At 34.8% G+C, this 17,485-nt stretch overlaps 1 protein-coding gene across 9 annotated transcripts in view; it reads right to left on the bottom strand.

Annotated features, from left to right (window-relative positions):
- Nucleotides 1–8,157: 8,157 nt before the first annotated feature.
- Nucleotides 8,158–17,485, bottom strand: part of si:ch73-103b11.2 (protein outspread) — a 52,885-nt gene continuing 43,557 nt past the window's right edge. For 6 of the 9 annotated variants that reach the window (XM_067378596.1, XM_067378601.1, XM_067378598.1 and 3 more), the window contains 8 exons: nt 17,259–17,406; nt 16,846–16,951; nt 16,538–16,697; nt 14,757–14,864; nt 14,591–14,677; nt 14,343–14,508; nt 13,877–13,953; nt 8,158–9,352 (listed from right to left, as the gene is read on the bottom strand). In XM_067378596.1, coding sequence (XP_067234697.1) covers nt 9,281–9,352; nt 13,877–13,953; nt 14,343–14,508; nt 14,591–14,677; nt 14,757–14,864; nt 16,538–16,697; nt 16,846–16,951; nt 17,259–17,406 — 924 coding nt within the window. In that variant the 3' untranslated portion in view covers nt 8,158–9,280. The other 3 variants (XM_067378597.1, XM_067378599.1, XM_067378602.1) reach the window with 3 other exon arrangements.

The raw sequence follows: 17,485 nt of genomic DNA, 5'->3' as shown, positions 1-17,485 counted from the left end.
ATGAAATTTATGGTAAAGGTTATAGCAAGCAAAATTAACAACATTTAAGTTTTACAGATTGTCCATTATTGGCAAAAACTTTTCGATTTTACCAGTTTATATATACTATTAACATTATTTCAGTTAATAAAATGTTGCTTACTATACAAAACTAACATAAAACCCTATATACACTGTAAAAAAAATGCAGGATTAAAAACAACCCAAGTTGGGTTGAAAATGGACAAACCCAGAAGTTGAGTTAAATATTTGCCTTTAACTATTGTTTAAAAATGACTGTATTGCTCACTTAAAATGAACCCAAAGTATTTTGGAAATAAACATTTATTAATAGGTTTGATAAGAAATGTTAATATCATTAATAAATGTACACCTTTTGATTATTATTGTTGCCTCCAGTAATTATATGTCTGATTTTTAATTTACAACCTATTTTAGGTTCATTTTAAGCCAGACACATTCTAAAAAATGCTGGGTTAAAAACAACCCAAGTTGGGTCAAATATGGACAAACCCAGTGATTGGGTTGTTTTAACCCAGTGGTTGGGTTAAATGTTTGACCCAACCTGCTGGGTAGTTTTATTTAACTCAACTATTGTTTAAAAATGACTATATGGCTGGCTTAAAATGAGCCCAAAATATTTTGGAAATTAAAAATCAGACACATAATTACTAGAGGCAACAATATCAAAAGGTGAACATTCATTAAAAAGCAATTTAATATATGTTTATTATTTAATTATTATTAATTAAACATATTAATAAATGTTAATTTCCAACCTATTTTGGGTTCATTTTAAGTGATCAATAAAGTAATTTTTAAACATTAGTTGAGTTAAATAAATCTACCCAGCAGGTTGGGATTAAGATTCAACCCAACAGCTGGGTCAAAACAACCCAATCGCTGGGTTTGTCCATTTTTAACCCAACTTGGGTTGTTTTTAACCCAGCATTTTTTTAGAGTGCATATAGTCATTTTTAAACAATAGTTGGGTTAACATTTAACCCAACAGCTGGGTCAAAACAACCCAATCGCTGGGTTTGTCCATTTTTAACCCAACTTGGGTTGTTTTTAACCCAGCATTTTTTAGAGTGCATATAGTCATTTTTAAACAATAGTTGGGTTAACATTTAACCCAACCGCTGGGTTAAAACAACCCAATCGCTGGGTTTGTCCATTTTCAACCCAACTTAATTAATACATTTCTAAAACCATCAAATTACACAGGGAATTCCGGGAATGTCAGTTTATGGCTTTTTACTTCCAAAAAATGGTACATTTAATAATACTTTACTTTAAAATTACATAAAATTTAAGGCTAGATTACAGTGTTTCTTTCTATTTTGTAAGGGAACTTACTGTTAACCAAATCACAGGTTTTCACTGGAGCATTTTTAGTCTTTTCAGCCATTGAGAATAGTATTGAGAATGCATTTTATTACATGAAACATGATGAAGAGTTGCAGTTTGAATTCACACTTTGAATTAAAGTGAGCTGAAGTTCATATACTGTAATGCTGGTTTGATAAACTAATACTTAAAAAGTCTTTTAAAAGGAAGTTTGATGGTTTTTAACCCTTAGATAAGATGGTTAATTATACAGTTTAGTGTAATACATATAGGCCTAATTTTGAATGACGCCATTGACCAAAACTCAAGTGAGAGATGTTTAATAACGCATGAAGCCCGACTGAATCCTGCAGAAGTAAAGCTTAATCAAACATGACATTAACAGTGAGACTGAAGCCCCAAACCAACCTGCACAAACAAACTGATGTACAGCCTACAGGTAATGGCTTCCACTAATCATTTGCATATGTATTTATTAATACATTTATCTACACCTCGTTATGATTTGTCCTTCAGCAGGACGCTTCACACTGGAGTTCAGCTCCGTCTCTGTGGTTTCTGTTTCCATGGAAACGTAACAGAACATTCTCCTCACAACGTGGTTCCAGGTGTCCTGCATCGTCTTACATGAAGATATAATAATTCAAGAAAAGGAGAGTAGGGTGAAGGAAGCAACGCAAGCTCAACATCAAGAATCTTCCCTGATTAGATCCTTACGTAACAACAACAACAACCCTGCAACAAAGTATCAGGTTTTTTTTTTACCCTGCAACAAAGTATCAATTTGCAGTTATTTATTTTTATATCAAGTTAAGGCAAAACACCACAGGTGAACAGGGTAAAGATGTCAACTAATACATACATTAGGACAATTGCTTTGCATAACAAGTTTTCTGGAAAGTTACACAAAATTCTGTGTTAAAAACAACCCAAATTGGGTTGAAAATGGACAAACCAAACGATTGGGTTGTTTTAACCCAGCAGTTGGGTTACATGTTTGCCCAACCTGCTGGGTAGTTTAATTAAACTCAACTATTGTATAAAAATTACTATATTGCTTGCTTAAAATGAACTCAAAGTATGTTGGAAATTATCATTTATTAATATGCTTAAGTTTAATGAATAATAATTAAACAATAAACATTTATTAAATTGATTATTAATAAATGTTCACCTTTTGATTATTATTGTTGCCTCTAGTAATTAGTCTGGTTGTCTATAATAATAAAACTACCCAGCAGGCTGGGCAAACATTTAACCCAACTGCTGGGTTAAAACAACCCAATCGCTGAGTTTGTCCATTTTCTACTCAACTTGGGTTGTTTTTAACCCAGCATTTTTTAGAGTGTAGGTATAAATATGCAAATGAGGCACTATATAATTAAATATGCACTAATTGACCCTTCACCAGGAGTTTGATTGACAGGCGATCTAACCAATCATAACGCCAAATCTGCCATTTTGTCCGACAAAGCAGTCAGGACTTAAAAGATTAACGTAGGTGGATTTGAACTTGAAAATTGGTGTTTACTGACGTCTTTCCGCGATTGAAACAACATACCTTCTGATGTTCATTCATGATTATTTGATGCTATAAATGAAATACTAGGAAGAGATGATCGATTCACAAGCCGCTTGATGAGGCGCTACATCGACACATTAAAGAGCCACAAAAATGTGCGTGAAATGAAAGGGGGCGGGTCTTCGCGAACGGTCAATTTGCATAAAATTCCAGAACGGAAATCTGAACATTCTTGTTTTGTTTTGTTAACAATATTAGAGTGGATTTTGGATTTCTCTTTTTATCTCTCCATAGATCAGAAAATACAGTCAAAGCCAGAAAGCACATACATGATTTAGGAATAAAATGTAATATAAACGAATCAAATTATATATGAACAAACCCCTCAGTAAAACCCTTCAGAATATAGATAGAAATGAAACTGTAAAGGTTGATTTATGAAAGTGATACTGAAGTGGATATTTCAAAAACTTGAAATTTATAGACACAAATTGATAAAGTGTCAATCAAAAAATAAAAGTGTATGGATGATTTCTTTACACTAGTCTAAGTTAATTTTGCCTTTAGTCCCTTGCCTTCAGACTTAATTTCATAAAAAGTGAAGCAGCAGTGTTGAGATGAGAGACAGACAGACATGTATGATGGTAAATTTCACACACCAAACCCACATATGCACTTACATAACTGTGATCACAGGGCGTTAATAGCTGAAACATGTTTGTATTTGGGCTTTGAATCCTCAGCTGCTGGATTCATGATTCACAAACGCTCAATAAACGCCTCCGAAATAAACTTGATCAAATCAAGATTCAAAGCTCTAAAAGACTTTCTCTCCCTCCATCTCTTTCTCAAACAGGTAATACTAGGGTTGCATAAAAATAGTTTACTTTCAATGGGTGAATCATGATTTACAGTGGGAAACATTAACATTTAATCTATGCAAAGTTTTAACTGATTTTCATGTCTGAAATACAAGCATAAAGGAATAGTTCAGCCAAAAATAAAATATCCTCTATTCACCCTGTCACTGGAGTTATTTGGTAGAGTGTTCATACTGCTCCATATCACAAATATTTATATAACAATCAATATAACAAATTGTCATGTGGGGGTTTCAAGCTTCAAAAAGGGCAAACAAGCATGTGTGTTCCGACCCAGGTGAAAAAAGTACACTTCTATAATGTACATAAAGTGTAAAAAAATATATTTATTTACCACTTACACTTACCACAGTACACCTGAACCTATGTTTCAAACAAACTAAATAAAAAGAACATCTAAGTGTACTCAAAATGTACTCAAGAAGTAATAAAGTAGAATTTTTAGTATATTAAGTACAAAATTAGGGTGTGATAATAGAGCACTTTAAGTACATTATAGAAGTGTACTTTTTTCACCTGGGAAGGAGGACATTTTTGAGTCAAGTGAATTTTGAATGCAACTTAAAAATAAATAAATAATTTCATAAACCAAGTTGCATGATTAGCGTAGGCATAAAACGTTTGTTTAGAAAGCTGTGGCATTTTGTGGCAGAAATCAAGCACTTTGTGTTCACAAAAGATGTCATTATCAAAATGTCAAAAATGCACTCAAAACCCTTGCAAACGAACCAAAATCTACAAGATCAATTCAGGTCAATTACAGACTAAGAGAGTTATTATTATTAACTAAAACTTAAACTAAAAGCATAAAAAAATTATAATTGAAATAAAATAAATGGTATACGTGTGTGTGTGTGTTTGTGACATATCAGGACACAAATTTGTATAATGACATGGGTATGACATAGGTATTACAAGGAGAGGGTGACTTATGAGGACATTACCCATGTCACTTTTCAAATGGCTTATAAATCATACAGAATGAGTTTTTGTGAGAAAGTAAAAGTATGCACAGTTTCCTGTGATGGTTAGGTTTAGTGTAGGGGGATAGAAAATATGGTTTGAACAGTATAAAAACCATTACGCCTATGGAATGTCCCCACAATTCACAAAAAGGTACGTGTGTGTGTGTGTGTGTGTGTGTGTGTGTGTGTGTGTCAGCTAGTTGTCAAGGTAATTTTTTCCATTTTTGTTTAAAATACTAAAACAAACTAAAAATAATTAAACTAAAACTTAATTAAAAGACATATATAATAATAATATAAAATAAATTACAATTTTTAACTAAAAATCAAAATGAAAACATGTAAAATCTAATATAAAAATAAAATCTAATTCAAAATATTAACAAAAACTATAACAGGGCCAGTTTTTGACCATTTCTGTCCAGTGTTCTTTTAGTGTCATTGATATGCTAGTTATTATTTATTTATTTATTTTTTTACATGTTTCCACTGGACACAGGATCACTGGATGTGTCTTATCTTGCTCACTGGTGCCCTTGGGGCAAGAATTATAAAGAAACACATTCAAAGTAAAACTGAACCGTGACTCCCCCTGCTGGCCAGTACTGACATTACTTCTCAAACGCAAATCCTACACTTTGGCCTGGTTTCACAGACAGGGTTTAGCCTAAACCAGGATTAGTCCTTAGTTCAATAAGGATATTTAAGTAGCTTTTATAAACGTACACTAAGAAAAAAAAAACATTACTGGTGTGCATCTTGAGACAAAACAACATTTTAAGACATGTCAGTGCAAGTTACTTTCAGTTAAAACAGCACAAACATGCATTTTAGTTTAGGACTATTAAGCCTTGTCTGTGAAACCGGGTGTTTGTTTTTTAAAATCATAAATAAAACCAAGATTATTGGAGTACGATATACAACTAAATACTATTTCAATATTTTAATACTTCATTTTACGTTTAATTCAATGTTTCTTTCATTTACAATCAATTTCTGAGTGACAATTGTTTAAATTTTAAAGTAAATCCTACACCAAATGTTTTTCAGGGTACAGACTTCAATATAGTACTTTATTTATACTATGAATGCATCGTATATAAAATAATTATAATAGTTGAAATACCTTTTCTATCAGTTGAATATTGTGTGAAGATCCAGATGAACATAATGCAGTTATTGATGATGACAGTGGTGGAGCATCAGATAGCTGCTAGACTTCACAGTATTGGTCATCTGCTGCTCATCAGTTTCACCAGATCATGTGTTCAACTCATCTCACGTCATTATACGAAACGGCGACCCCAAAGAACCTGATATTTAGCTCCTGGAATGCGATTTTTACTAGGGGAAGAGGGTTGCCAGGTTTTCACAACAAAACCCACCCAATTGCTCCTTAAAGGATTAGTTCACTTTCAAATAAAAGTTTTCCTGATAATTTACTCACCCCCATGTCATCCAAGATGTTCATGTCTTTCTTTCTTCAGTCGAAAAGAAATGAAGGTTTTAGATTTTTCTCCTTATAGTGGACTTCAATGGACTCCGGTTGAAGGTCAAAATTACAGTATCAGTGCAGCTTCAAAGGGCTTTAAATGATCCCAGAGGAGGAATAAGAGTCTTATCTAGAGAAACGATCGGTCATTTTCAAAAAAAAATTCAACTGTATATGCTTTATAAATAGAAATAATTGCCTTGTATGTGCTTCTGCTTTCCGTATTCTTCAAAAAGCTTACGCTGAATGTCCTACACCTTTCCTATTCTACTTACGGAAAAAAACGGAACTGGTTCTGTGTTCGTTCCGTAAGTAGAATAGGGAAGGCGTAGGACATACAGCGTAAGCTTTTTGAAGAATAAGAAAGTGTGGTTTTGGTAGAACCACTTGAAAGGCAATCATTTGTTTATATAAAGCATATACATTAACACTTTTTTCCAAAATGACTGATCGTTTCACTAGATAAGACTCTTATGCTGTGTTCACACCAGACGCGACTTGCGCGAATAAATCACGCTATTCGCGCGTAGTTGGACACTTGAACATTTTGAGTTTACTCGCTTAATTCGCGCGTGAAAATCCCTTCACAACAGACGCAAATTCGCGTCATGAGAGGGGCTCTCCCGCTCCTTTATGTGTCCCAGACTCTCCAACTGCTTTCTGCACACTTCCTCTGAATAAACACAACTTGTCAGTGGGGAAATAATTGTAAATTACAGCCAATAAGCTCAATTGGTCGTCTTTAGTTGGCTTGTAGTCTTAATATGTGTATATATATATATATATATATATATATTATCTCAAATTGAGTAAAGACCGTTTTTTGTCCGACCTCCTCACTCACTTTCTTTCAAACACGATCCTTTTTATTTCTGTTTCTATAAATGTATGAAGATGTACAGCGACGATGATTTTGTCCTCCATTGTTGTTTCGAATTTCTGCCTCAGCTCGCTACGTCACGTCACTACTAGAGCAAGCTCCTGATTGGTTAACGCGGCGCGGAAATTCGCCAAAGTTAAGATTTTTCAACTTGCGCAAATCGCGCCGCAGGATGTCAATTCGCGTCTTTGCATTGACTTAACATGTAAATCACTCACGCTTACCGCTTCATTCGCGTCCGGTGTGAACGCACCATTATTCCTCGTCTGGTATCGTTTAAAGTTCTTTGAAGCTGCACTGAAACTGTAATTTTGACCTTCAACCGTCTGGAGGCCATTGAAGTCCACTATATGGAGAAAAATCCTGGAATATTTTCATCAAAAACCTTCATTTCTTTTCGACTGTAAGGAAAATTTTATTTGAAAGTGAACTAATTCTTTAAAACTAGCCCAAAACTAGCCCGATGGCATTTCAGGGGGGTCCCTCAGTAAAAATCACATCCCGGGGGGTAAGATTTGCGGGGGGTAAAATTCCAGGGACTAAATATCAAGTTATTTTGGGTCGATTCAACCTGCGGACATGAAAAACAACCCGCGGCAACAGTGTAAAAGTAGACCAATTACCGCAGACTTGGCAACACTGCAGGGGAACCGCACCAAAACAAAAATTTTACTGGGGGACCTGGCAACCCTGCAGCAGCGGCTAGTTTCTGAGGAGATCGACTGCATCACGAACCTTCATGTCGTTCACCAGACAACATTTCTCTTTATTAATGTCTGTTTCCGGTGGTTTTTACAGCCTCCAAGTTCGTCTGATTGGTCCACTGTTTTGGAACTGACATTGATGAGCGGCGCGTGAGGCGCTGCAAAAGACGCGAGCGTATGCACGTCCGTCGCGTGTTTACATAGAAAAACAATGGGAAAGTAGCGCATTGGAATAGAAAAACGCGTTCTGTGTGAACGGCCCCAAAGGCTGTGACAATTTCAATGAAAAATCATTGATTAGTGTGAATGGTGACCAGCATCATGATTCCAAGATGGCGGACGCGTCAGGTTTTTTTTTTTTTTTTAAAGAAAGACTTGGATTTCTGATTCAAAAACATTTTTATTATTACAGATGCATCACATTCACGCACACCAAAATAAAAATATTCATACATATAGGCAATTAGGTGTAGACATACCGTGAATACATAGATATAAAGATACTTTTTTTTCTCTATGCAGACCGAGAGAACGGGATAAAGAACTCTTCTCTAAAACCAAATATTTACAAAGCAAATATTGAATATTATACAGTGAGTTTTCTTAGTTGTGTGTTCAATACTTTCTGACTTCAGGAGCAGAAGGAATAGGCCTATGGAATCACATGTTTCAAAACCAGAACACAGAAATCAACGACTCAAAGTGCTTCATATTCATGCAAAGGCCAGTATTAAACCTCTGGAACACCACAACGAAAATGTCCCGTGTTCGGAACGAATTACAGGATGAAATAAGCTCACTATCAGTAGCCGAACGAACGCTTTTACGCCGCAACACCCACAGCAGATATCACGTTTGGTTGCTCTATATTTTGCACGTTCATATAAACCAAAAGCAACACAAAAGCAATTAAAACAGCAATTAGATTCTCCTCAAGTAAATGACTTTAACACAATCATCTCTGACGTTCAAAAACACTCTACAAAACGCACTCGCACTCACGTTACCACGTCATTTCATCTCAAGGTTACAGTACTAGAAAGTCTGAAAAAGTGTTATCACGTACACGACTTATTTACAATATCATTGGCAAAATAACATCTCTCTCTGTCAATAATTCTTCTTCTCTCAGAATAATCATAAAAATGTCTCCAGCACCCCGATAAGACACAACAGCAGCCAGTTCTCCGTTCAGATGAGAAAGACACACACGTCTAGCGTTCTAGATCAATACTGAGTGTGTTCATATATACTGTGATGATGAGGAATAGCTTCAGGACTTATAGAGACCAAAAAAGATAAAAAATATGAGGTTCATCAGAGCTGAAGGTTGGCAAAACAATGTGTCAATATTAAAACATTTCATTCCCTTAATTCACATGGACAATATTAAAACGATCAGAAAGATACAGTTCTTTACCCTGCTTCATCTACCAACCAATGAAGACAAAAAGAGAGTGAGGATACAAAGAGGAACAAGAGTGTGTTATATCTTTCTGGAGTCTTTAGTTTCGAACAGCTTCATCCTCTCCTGTACGGTCAATCCCTCCTTCAAACTCTGGAAAAGAGAGAGAGAAAGATGAGAAATTTGATCTTTTTCATACTTAGGAATAAATAAACAGATCACATAATTGAAATTAAACATAAGTTCTCTTATGTGTGCATCCTGAAGTCTTATTGAGGACTTTAACCATTCATAAATTACACTTTTATGAGGAATAACTCAACTTTGATATCATTGCCAGCTAAGGCGGTTATGGTGGATATAGAAAAATTATTTTTAACCATGTTTACCAAACAATGGCCAATAAAATTAGATTCTTTGCTGTATGTAATAGCCTGAACAAAATAATTCAAAATTCTTCAAATTCAATGGTAACATAATTTCCAGTTAAATCATATTCTCTGCTGTATATAAAAGTCTGTCACAGAAAAAAGGAAATAAACAAATTAAATGTTCGCTGTTGATAAATAAATATACAGTATGAATGAATGCATAAATAAATGTTACATTGCATTTACTAATGATTGCTCAAGTTGTATTGTATCTTAAAAGACATTGTCTAAACCACTAAAACTAGATTACAGTGTAAAAAATGACCGTGATTTTAACAGTAAAAGACTGTAAAAATGCTGCGGTGAAAAACTGTCAATTGGTTTACAGAAAGTTTCCGTACTATATACGGTGAATAACTGTAATAGATCTAACGGTACATTTAATGTAATTTTACGGTAAAATACTGTTAAATTCACAGTTTTTGGAAGTGAAAAATAACAATTCATTGTAAAATTTACAGTGAAAAAACGTAAATTGTCATTCCCACAATTCCCTGCGTGACACTTCACATTTGATATATTTTCGTTGAAAAACTGTTTCTTCTTAGTTTTTCTATTTTTTTTCTAATCAGTTATGTACATTAGGATTTTATGTCACATCTAATGTTGTTAAATTAATGTTTATTGCATTTTAAAAATATCATGCATGTTACCATGATGGTGTTTAAGTGTGTGTGTGTGTGTGTGTGTGTGTGTGTGTGTGTGTGTGTGTGTGTGTGTGTGTGTGTGTGTGTGTGTGTGTGTGTGTGTGTGTGTGTGAATGACACTGTGTGCTCTTTCTATGTATTAGTATTGTCCTCAGCTTGTGGGAAATCTGTTTGTGATGAACTTTGATTCATCATGTGACTCTTATCACCAATATGTTTGGTGACTGTCAGTGTATTATAAAAGGTACAAAACAGATATTAGTACTTCATTAGGTTGGTAAATTAACATTATATCAGTTAATGAAATACGTTATTTTACCATAAATTTAACAGATTTTTTTTACGGTAAAGTTCTGGCAACCACAGCTGCCGTTTTTTTACCGTAAATTTTACTGGGATTTTTTTTTACAGTTTACAATCAATTATAAGGCTTCCCTTGATCATATTTTTCACACATGGCAGTTCAATAGAATACTTCAGACTGAAATGTAATTAATTTCATGTGCTTTAAACTTCTATGTGGTTCACAACAGTCGACTGTGGGAACATGCACATTCCTTAAAGGGACATTCAGGAGGTTTTAAACCAAAGCCTGTTTCTATATTCACTCGTTTGTCTCGAAATGGTTTTAGATCCATTTCTTTGTTTTTACGTATGTCATTCACTGTCTGTGGCTGCTTGATCGTGCAACACGACACCTGTGAAAGATGTTCACATGAACACAGGTGTCTGGTTTCTTTATTATTACACTATTAGATCGGTCTCATTGCCTTCAAGAACTAAACGAGACACATGACACTTCATTTCCTCATGCCACTAAGTAATGAAGTATTTTTCAGCAGGAATTTGAGATGTTATTTGGCGACCCATTTACGTGTACTTTTGGAGTAAATTACTTTAAATTACACAAATTTATGTTTCCCAAGAAAGCGAAAAAACAGGGTTTGAAGAAAAAAATATCCTTAAACATCCCTTTAAGTTGTCTAATATATTCAGGGCTTATCACACAGGAACATACAAAGAAAAACGACAATGACAAACACACAAAGGTCTATTAAGACGGTAATTGTTTTACACGTGAGGTACCTCAGCATTTTTTGTAGGAGACCGTCAACGATTGGACCTAAAAATGTCAGTGTTTTTCCTCTAACCAACCATCATTGGTGTGATATTCTCATGTGAATCAACACATTTGAGCTTAGGCCATTCTCATCAGAGCGACGGCTGAGTTTGTAGTCCACATGAGGAGCGAAAAATCAACGTGAAAAACTTGTAGTCAAGTCATCCAACTGCATTTGAGGGAGTCGTGCAAATGAGCATTTGCAAACAATTACCATCCAAATAGGGCTGAAGTCCACATAAACACCGAAAACCACAAAGCAAGAAAACCCTGCATAAAAACAGTACGAACACATAACATTCAGATAAATGAGTGCTAGTTATGTGTCCATCTGCCAAACCAGGTTCAGTTGCAGGTGAGTTTAAACTGCTGGGAAGGTGTAGGGCTCATGCAGGATTCAAAGGCTGTGTTCAGAGTGGAATACTAGCTCAATAAATACTGCACAGTATACAATGTACAATGCCTAGCATTTAAAACAAATATTATATGAAACCGTAGGTATTATTCCATGCTAAAACTGTAGTTTATCATTGACTGAGTGGCATCCCATTATCTATTTTGCATTTTTAAAGTGCCCCATTATGCTTTTTCTAATATGACCTTTCATGTAGTCTATATATCCTAATTATTGTTGATGTATTTCATTTTTCCAGGAGCTCATTGCTTCTACCTTAAAATTAAATGCTAACAGTGTTTGTAAATTAATTGCACAAATTATTACATTATTTGCTAACTGCATTCTTCTAATATTGTAATTTTGACATGCATTCTCTGTAAAGCTGCTTTGAAACGATATGTATTGCGAAAAGCGCTATACAAATAAATGTGAATTGAATTGATGTAGCTGTTTGTGAATGTAATACTGGCCTTTGCATTCACCTAAAAGCAAGAAGTGATTCTGAACTGCCTGAAAGGAGTCGTCATTAATTCCAGTCTTACTTCCTGTATCAATGGCTGCATCTCATTTTAGAGGCTGCATCCTCCAGAGGTCGCATTTGAAGGTTGCATACGTCATCATGGTGGTCTCATTTAAGAAAAGTAACCATTAGATTGCAAAGAAAGAAAGCAATTACAGTATTATTAATGAGGAATAACATTCAATTTTATTAAGGTTATTTTGATGACGTATGCAGCCTTCAAATGTGACCTCCAGAGGATGCAGCCTCCGAAATGAGACGCAGCTCATGTAGGTTTGAAACAAATTTGCTTAATGCCTGCCTATGGTCTTCATTGGCTGTGGTATTGTCTATTTTGCCCCGCTCTCAAACACTGTAGATATATAGGAGACTGGAAGAGTTTGGTTCGTGTTGTTGTCATGTCGAGAAGATCCACTTTGTCAAATCTACTTTGATGCACTTTCAAAGGACAAGGAAAAGGACACACATTGGAATCGATACAGTAAAACCAATGCCATTGTTACTGTTCGTATAACTGTATCAAGAAGAGCTGAAATTCAGATATGGTAATGGGAATTTAGCTTCCAAAAAAACACTAAGCAGTAGACCAGTCACAACAGATTGGGCCATCTGACCAATCAGAGCAGAGTAGGCTTTCAAAAAGGAGTTTAGTGAGACTGAATCCTTTATCAAACGGTTTCTGACACTGTGATAAAAGAGCTGATGCTGCAATGTGTATTATGAGAAAATTAAAGTGTTTTTTTGACCTTGGATGCACTCTTTTAGAAGACTCCAAAACAAAATTAAGAACCTTTAAAATAGCATAATTGGGGCACGTTAATTAAATTTTGTGTAAAAATTGCTTTCGGTTCATTCCTAACACTGGATATGGAAGTGGGATGCTTTGCATTGTGGGATACAGTATTCTGTGCAGTATGCTCCATATTCCATGCTAACATAGCCGTACTCTCACAAGAGTGATACCTGCTTCACCTGTTGGACCTGACGGGGTCACAGCGGTCAGCTACCCCCGACCAACCCCTCACTCTCTGCCTGACAGGGCAACGTACACATGTGAGGATACACACACACACACGCACACACACACGCGTACGTGTACACTGTTCCACACTTCATACACATAAATACTAAGGCTGTCACTTTAAAAAAAGATTAACAAATTAATATAAATTCAGCATAGAAGCTTATTTTTACGAGAAAAAAAAATCTGAATTGTGAGGGGAAAAAATGTCATTTTTCATTTTTTATTCCATAGCAGAAACAAGCTTCCATAATTTTGTAACATTTACCATAAATAACTGTACATAAAATATACAGACATAAGAATTTTGTCTGCGCAGATTCACAAACTCGATTGTAAAATGGATTGTAGTGGATCAATGATGCAAAAATAAACTATATATTGACTTTTTGTATAGCAGTACTTATCTGACAGCACATAAACAATAACACACACAACATAATTTTCCACATAAATGTACAGGAATATCAATACATTCAGAGCTGTCGATGGCTGACAAGAATATTTATGAAACAGACAGGCATACACTTTGAACTCTCACCTTTGACCTGACCCCACGTATCTGTCTGGATTTTTCTTTCTTCAGGAAATCTGGGTTACTCTTTGACTTCATAATGTCTGCATTGAACACAAATATACTTGAGCTAATTTTTTTGTCCTTCAAATCATTTTCCTTTTGTGCACAACGGAAGAAACCAATTCATGCAGATTTAAAACGTTAAATGATGACAGAGTTGTCATTGTTGTGTTAAAGGGATAGTTCACCTAAAAAATGGAAGACACAAAAGAAGATATTTTAAAAAATGTTGATGGTAGCTTTCATAGTTTTTTTTTTCCTATTATGGAAGCCAATGGCTACCGTCAACTGTTTGATTACCAACATTCTTTAAAATTGTGTTCAACAGAAGAAAGAAACTCATACAGCTTTGGAACAACATGAGGGTGAGTAAATTATGACAGAATTTTCATTTTTGTGTGAACTATCCCTATTCCTTAAATTGTCTCACCGTATCCAGCAGTAACGCTACCTCCTTCAGCGTCTAATTCCCCAAGAGCTTCCGTAGCAGCCAAAAGTTTCTCCCTCAGCTTGTTAATGTCACAGTCAGCTTTAGCTTTCACGATACTCAGCTCTGTGTAAATGTCCTTGTACTTATCTGAAGCATATTTCTTATCCTGCAACACACACATAAGCAAAACACATCAGCATGTGTTCGGAGAGAAACATGTCCTGAGTGTTCACATGTGTGTATATTACTCGAAGTGCCGACTGCAGCTCATCTTTGAGAGAGTTTATTTCCTGTTTGAGGTACTGGATCTCTGACTCCTTCACTCGCAGCAGAACCTGCAGCAAAACAACATTTAGATGATGTGCATGACAGATTTAATTGGTAAAAATTCAGATGACAGAGTTTGTGCTGTACCTCCAGTTCATAGATGTCTTTGCCTTGTGTCAGAGAGGAAGACAATTTGTCTCCACTGATGCAGGAGTGCATTCTGGTGATCTCCTCATTCAGACGATGATTTAGTTCCTAAAACACACAAAAAATTAATGTTTATTTCACTGTGAGGAACTTTATTGACTTCTATTGTTCTTAAGGCAAGACAATACAGGCAAAAACTTGGCCAGGTAAAGGCTATTTGGCTTTTCATAATTTGTTGTTTCAGATAAGTGGGAAAAAAAACAACCAAAATACACTTTCATTACACTATTGAATTCAATTACAATACATATCTTTGGGGGCTGTTTTCCCAAATGAGTTTGAGTCAGAAATAAGATTTTGAGTCCGAAATCTCCACTTCAGCAGCACATTTATACAGCAAACTTTGTTTTTTTTCCCTATCTATATAGGGAAAAGGAGGGGTTTGTTTGGAACCACTAAGATTTTTAATGTTTTTAAAATAAGTTTGTCTGCTCACCACGGCTACATTTATTTAATTAAAAATACAGTAAAAAACAGTAATATTGTGAAATATTATTACAATTTAAAATAACTGTGTACTATTTAAATATATTTGACAAAGTAATATATTCCTGTGATCAAAGCTGAATTTTCAGCATCATTACTCCAGTCTTCAGTGTCACATGATCCTTCAGAAATCATTCTAATATGCTGATTTGCTGCTCAAGAAACATTTATGATTATTTTCAATGTTGAAAACAGTTGTGTACTTTTTTTCAGGATTCCTTGATGAATAGAAAGTTCAAAAGAACAGCATTTATCTGAAATACAAAGCTTCTGTAGCATTATACACTACCGTTCAAAAGTTTGGGGTCAGTAAGATATTTAATTTTTTTGAAAAGAAATTAAAGAAATTGATACTTTTATTCAGCAAGGATGCATTAAATCAAAAGTGGCAGTAAAGACATTTATAATGTTAAAAAAGATTAGATTTCAGATAAACACTGTTCTTTTGAACTTTTTTATTCATGAAATAATCCTGAAAAAAAATATTGTACACAAATATTTTGTACAATTGTACACATTAAATGTTTCTTGAGCAGCAGATCAGCATATTAGAATGATTTCTGAAGGATCATGTGACACTGAAGACTGGAGTAATGATGCTGAAAATTCAGCTTTGATCACAGAAATAAATTACTTTGTCAAATATATATAAACAGTTATTTTAAATTGTAATAATATTTCACAATATTACTGTTTTTACTGTATTTTTAATTAAATATATGTAGCCTTGGTGAGCAGACGAAACTTATTTTAAAAACATTAAAAATCTTTTGGACTGTACTGTATATCATTTGCCTGATTTTATACATTTTATTCCTAAAAAGAGGGTGAACATTTTTTTTCTGGCTGTTGACAGTATTTTCTGATTTAAAATTTACATTTATTGACTCCGCCAACAAAAGAAGACATGGCTTTATCTAATGTTTAGTTTTCTGTTCTGGATATGTATGCCAATTATTGCATATTAAATGAGATAATGCCTCATTTGACATAACATTTCAGAACTTGAAATACAAAAAATAATGTTATTAAAAAAAGTATTAGGTGTGGTGGTATCTAAGAGTTTTTTTTGTTTAACATATTCACCTGGGTTGCCATAAATTACGATAATTATAATTTACGAACCCTTAAAAAAATTAAAATTATTTATATAAACTTGTATTTTTTAATTAGACATTTTAGTCTATTTATCAAGCTGTTTTTCTTTTTTGGTTTTCATGAAAGTTTTGGTTGACCTGGTTGTGTATATGCAGTTTCTGGTTCTCTCGCTGGCACTGCCCCAGCGCCTGTCTCTCTGCTTCCAGCGCTTGAGCCAAATGTGCGTTTTCCAAACACTTCTGAGAATACTGCTCAGATAAAACCTCCAGCTCACGATGGATAGACTGCAACTCCTCTCTACAAGGACACAAGGTAAATATAGACAAGTCAAAACTTTCATTCGCTTGGTAAAAAGCATCAATAAATAAATGTAAATCTTCTTAGTGACAACAGTAAACCAAAACAACAGTGATTAATGCAGATATAGTGATGTTTGGTGTCTTACTCATACTGTCTGCGCAGCTCCTGGATGTCTGTGCTCACGCCGCTCATCTGCGATCGCTGCGTTTTCTCCAGTTCCTCGCGATGAGCATTTTTCATGGCCTCAATCGCTGCGCACAAAAAAATATGCTGTGATGCTTCAACTCGGTGGCATTAAACTCATGCAAATGCCAGATAAAGATTAAAATTTGAATATAATTTTACTATAATAAAAAGCAAATGATTAAAGTGATTAATCTGATATTTACAGCATTAATCAACTATAACATTTATTATTAGGCAGCTAGATGTAATGCTACATTAAAAACATTACAGGGCTTTCACACTGACAGCAATTTTCAGCATCAAAGCAAACTGGAATCAATTCACTGTCAATGAAAAATTGGTGTATTTTTTATACAGTGATGCTTTTATTACCAGCAATAGTGGCATTTGTTTCCTCCTCCAGTAGTCTTTCTTTCTCCTCCAGAAGTTTCCGAATCTCGCGCTGATGCTGTCTCTGGATGTCCTCGATCACCTTCTGATGCGTCTCCTCCATCGCTGCAAATCCACGCTCACATGTTGCCTGTGTTCCACAAAAAAAAAAAACGACATCAGATCACAAACACAAGCACAATCTTTCTACGCTAGCAGGCTCTTTATTA

This window comes from Chanodichthys erythropterus, chromosome 23 (assembly GCF_024489055.1).
Source record: "Chanodichthys erythropterus isolate Z2021 chromosome 23, ASM2448905v1, whole genome shotgun sequence".
Classification (NCBI taxonomy): domain Eukaryota; kingdom Metazoa; phylum Chordata; class Actinopteri; order Cypriniformes; family Xenocyprididae; genus Chanodichthys; species Chanodichthys erythropterus.
The sequence above is the reverse complement of the archived record's forward strand: the minus strand, read 5'-3'. Positions and strand labels throughout refer to the sequence as shown.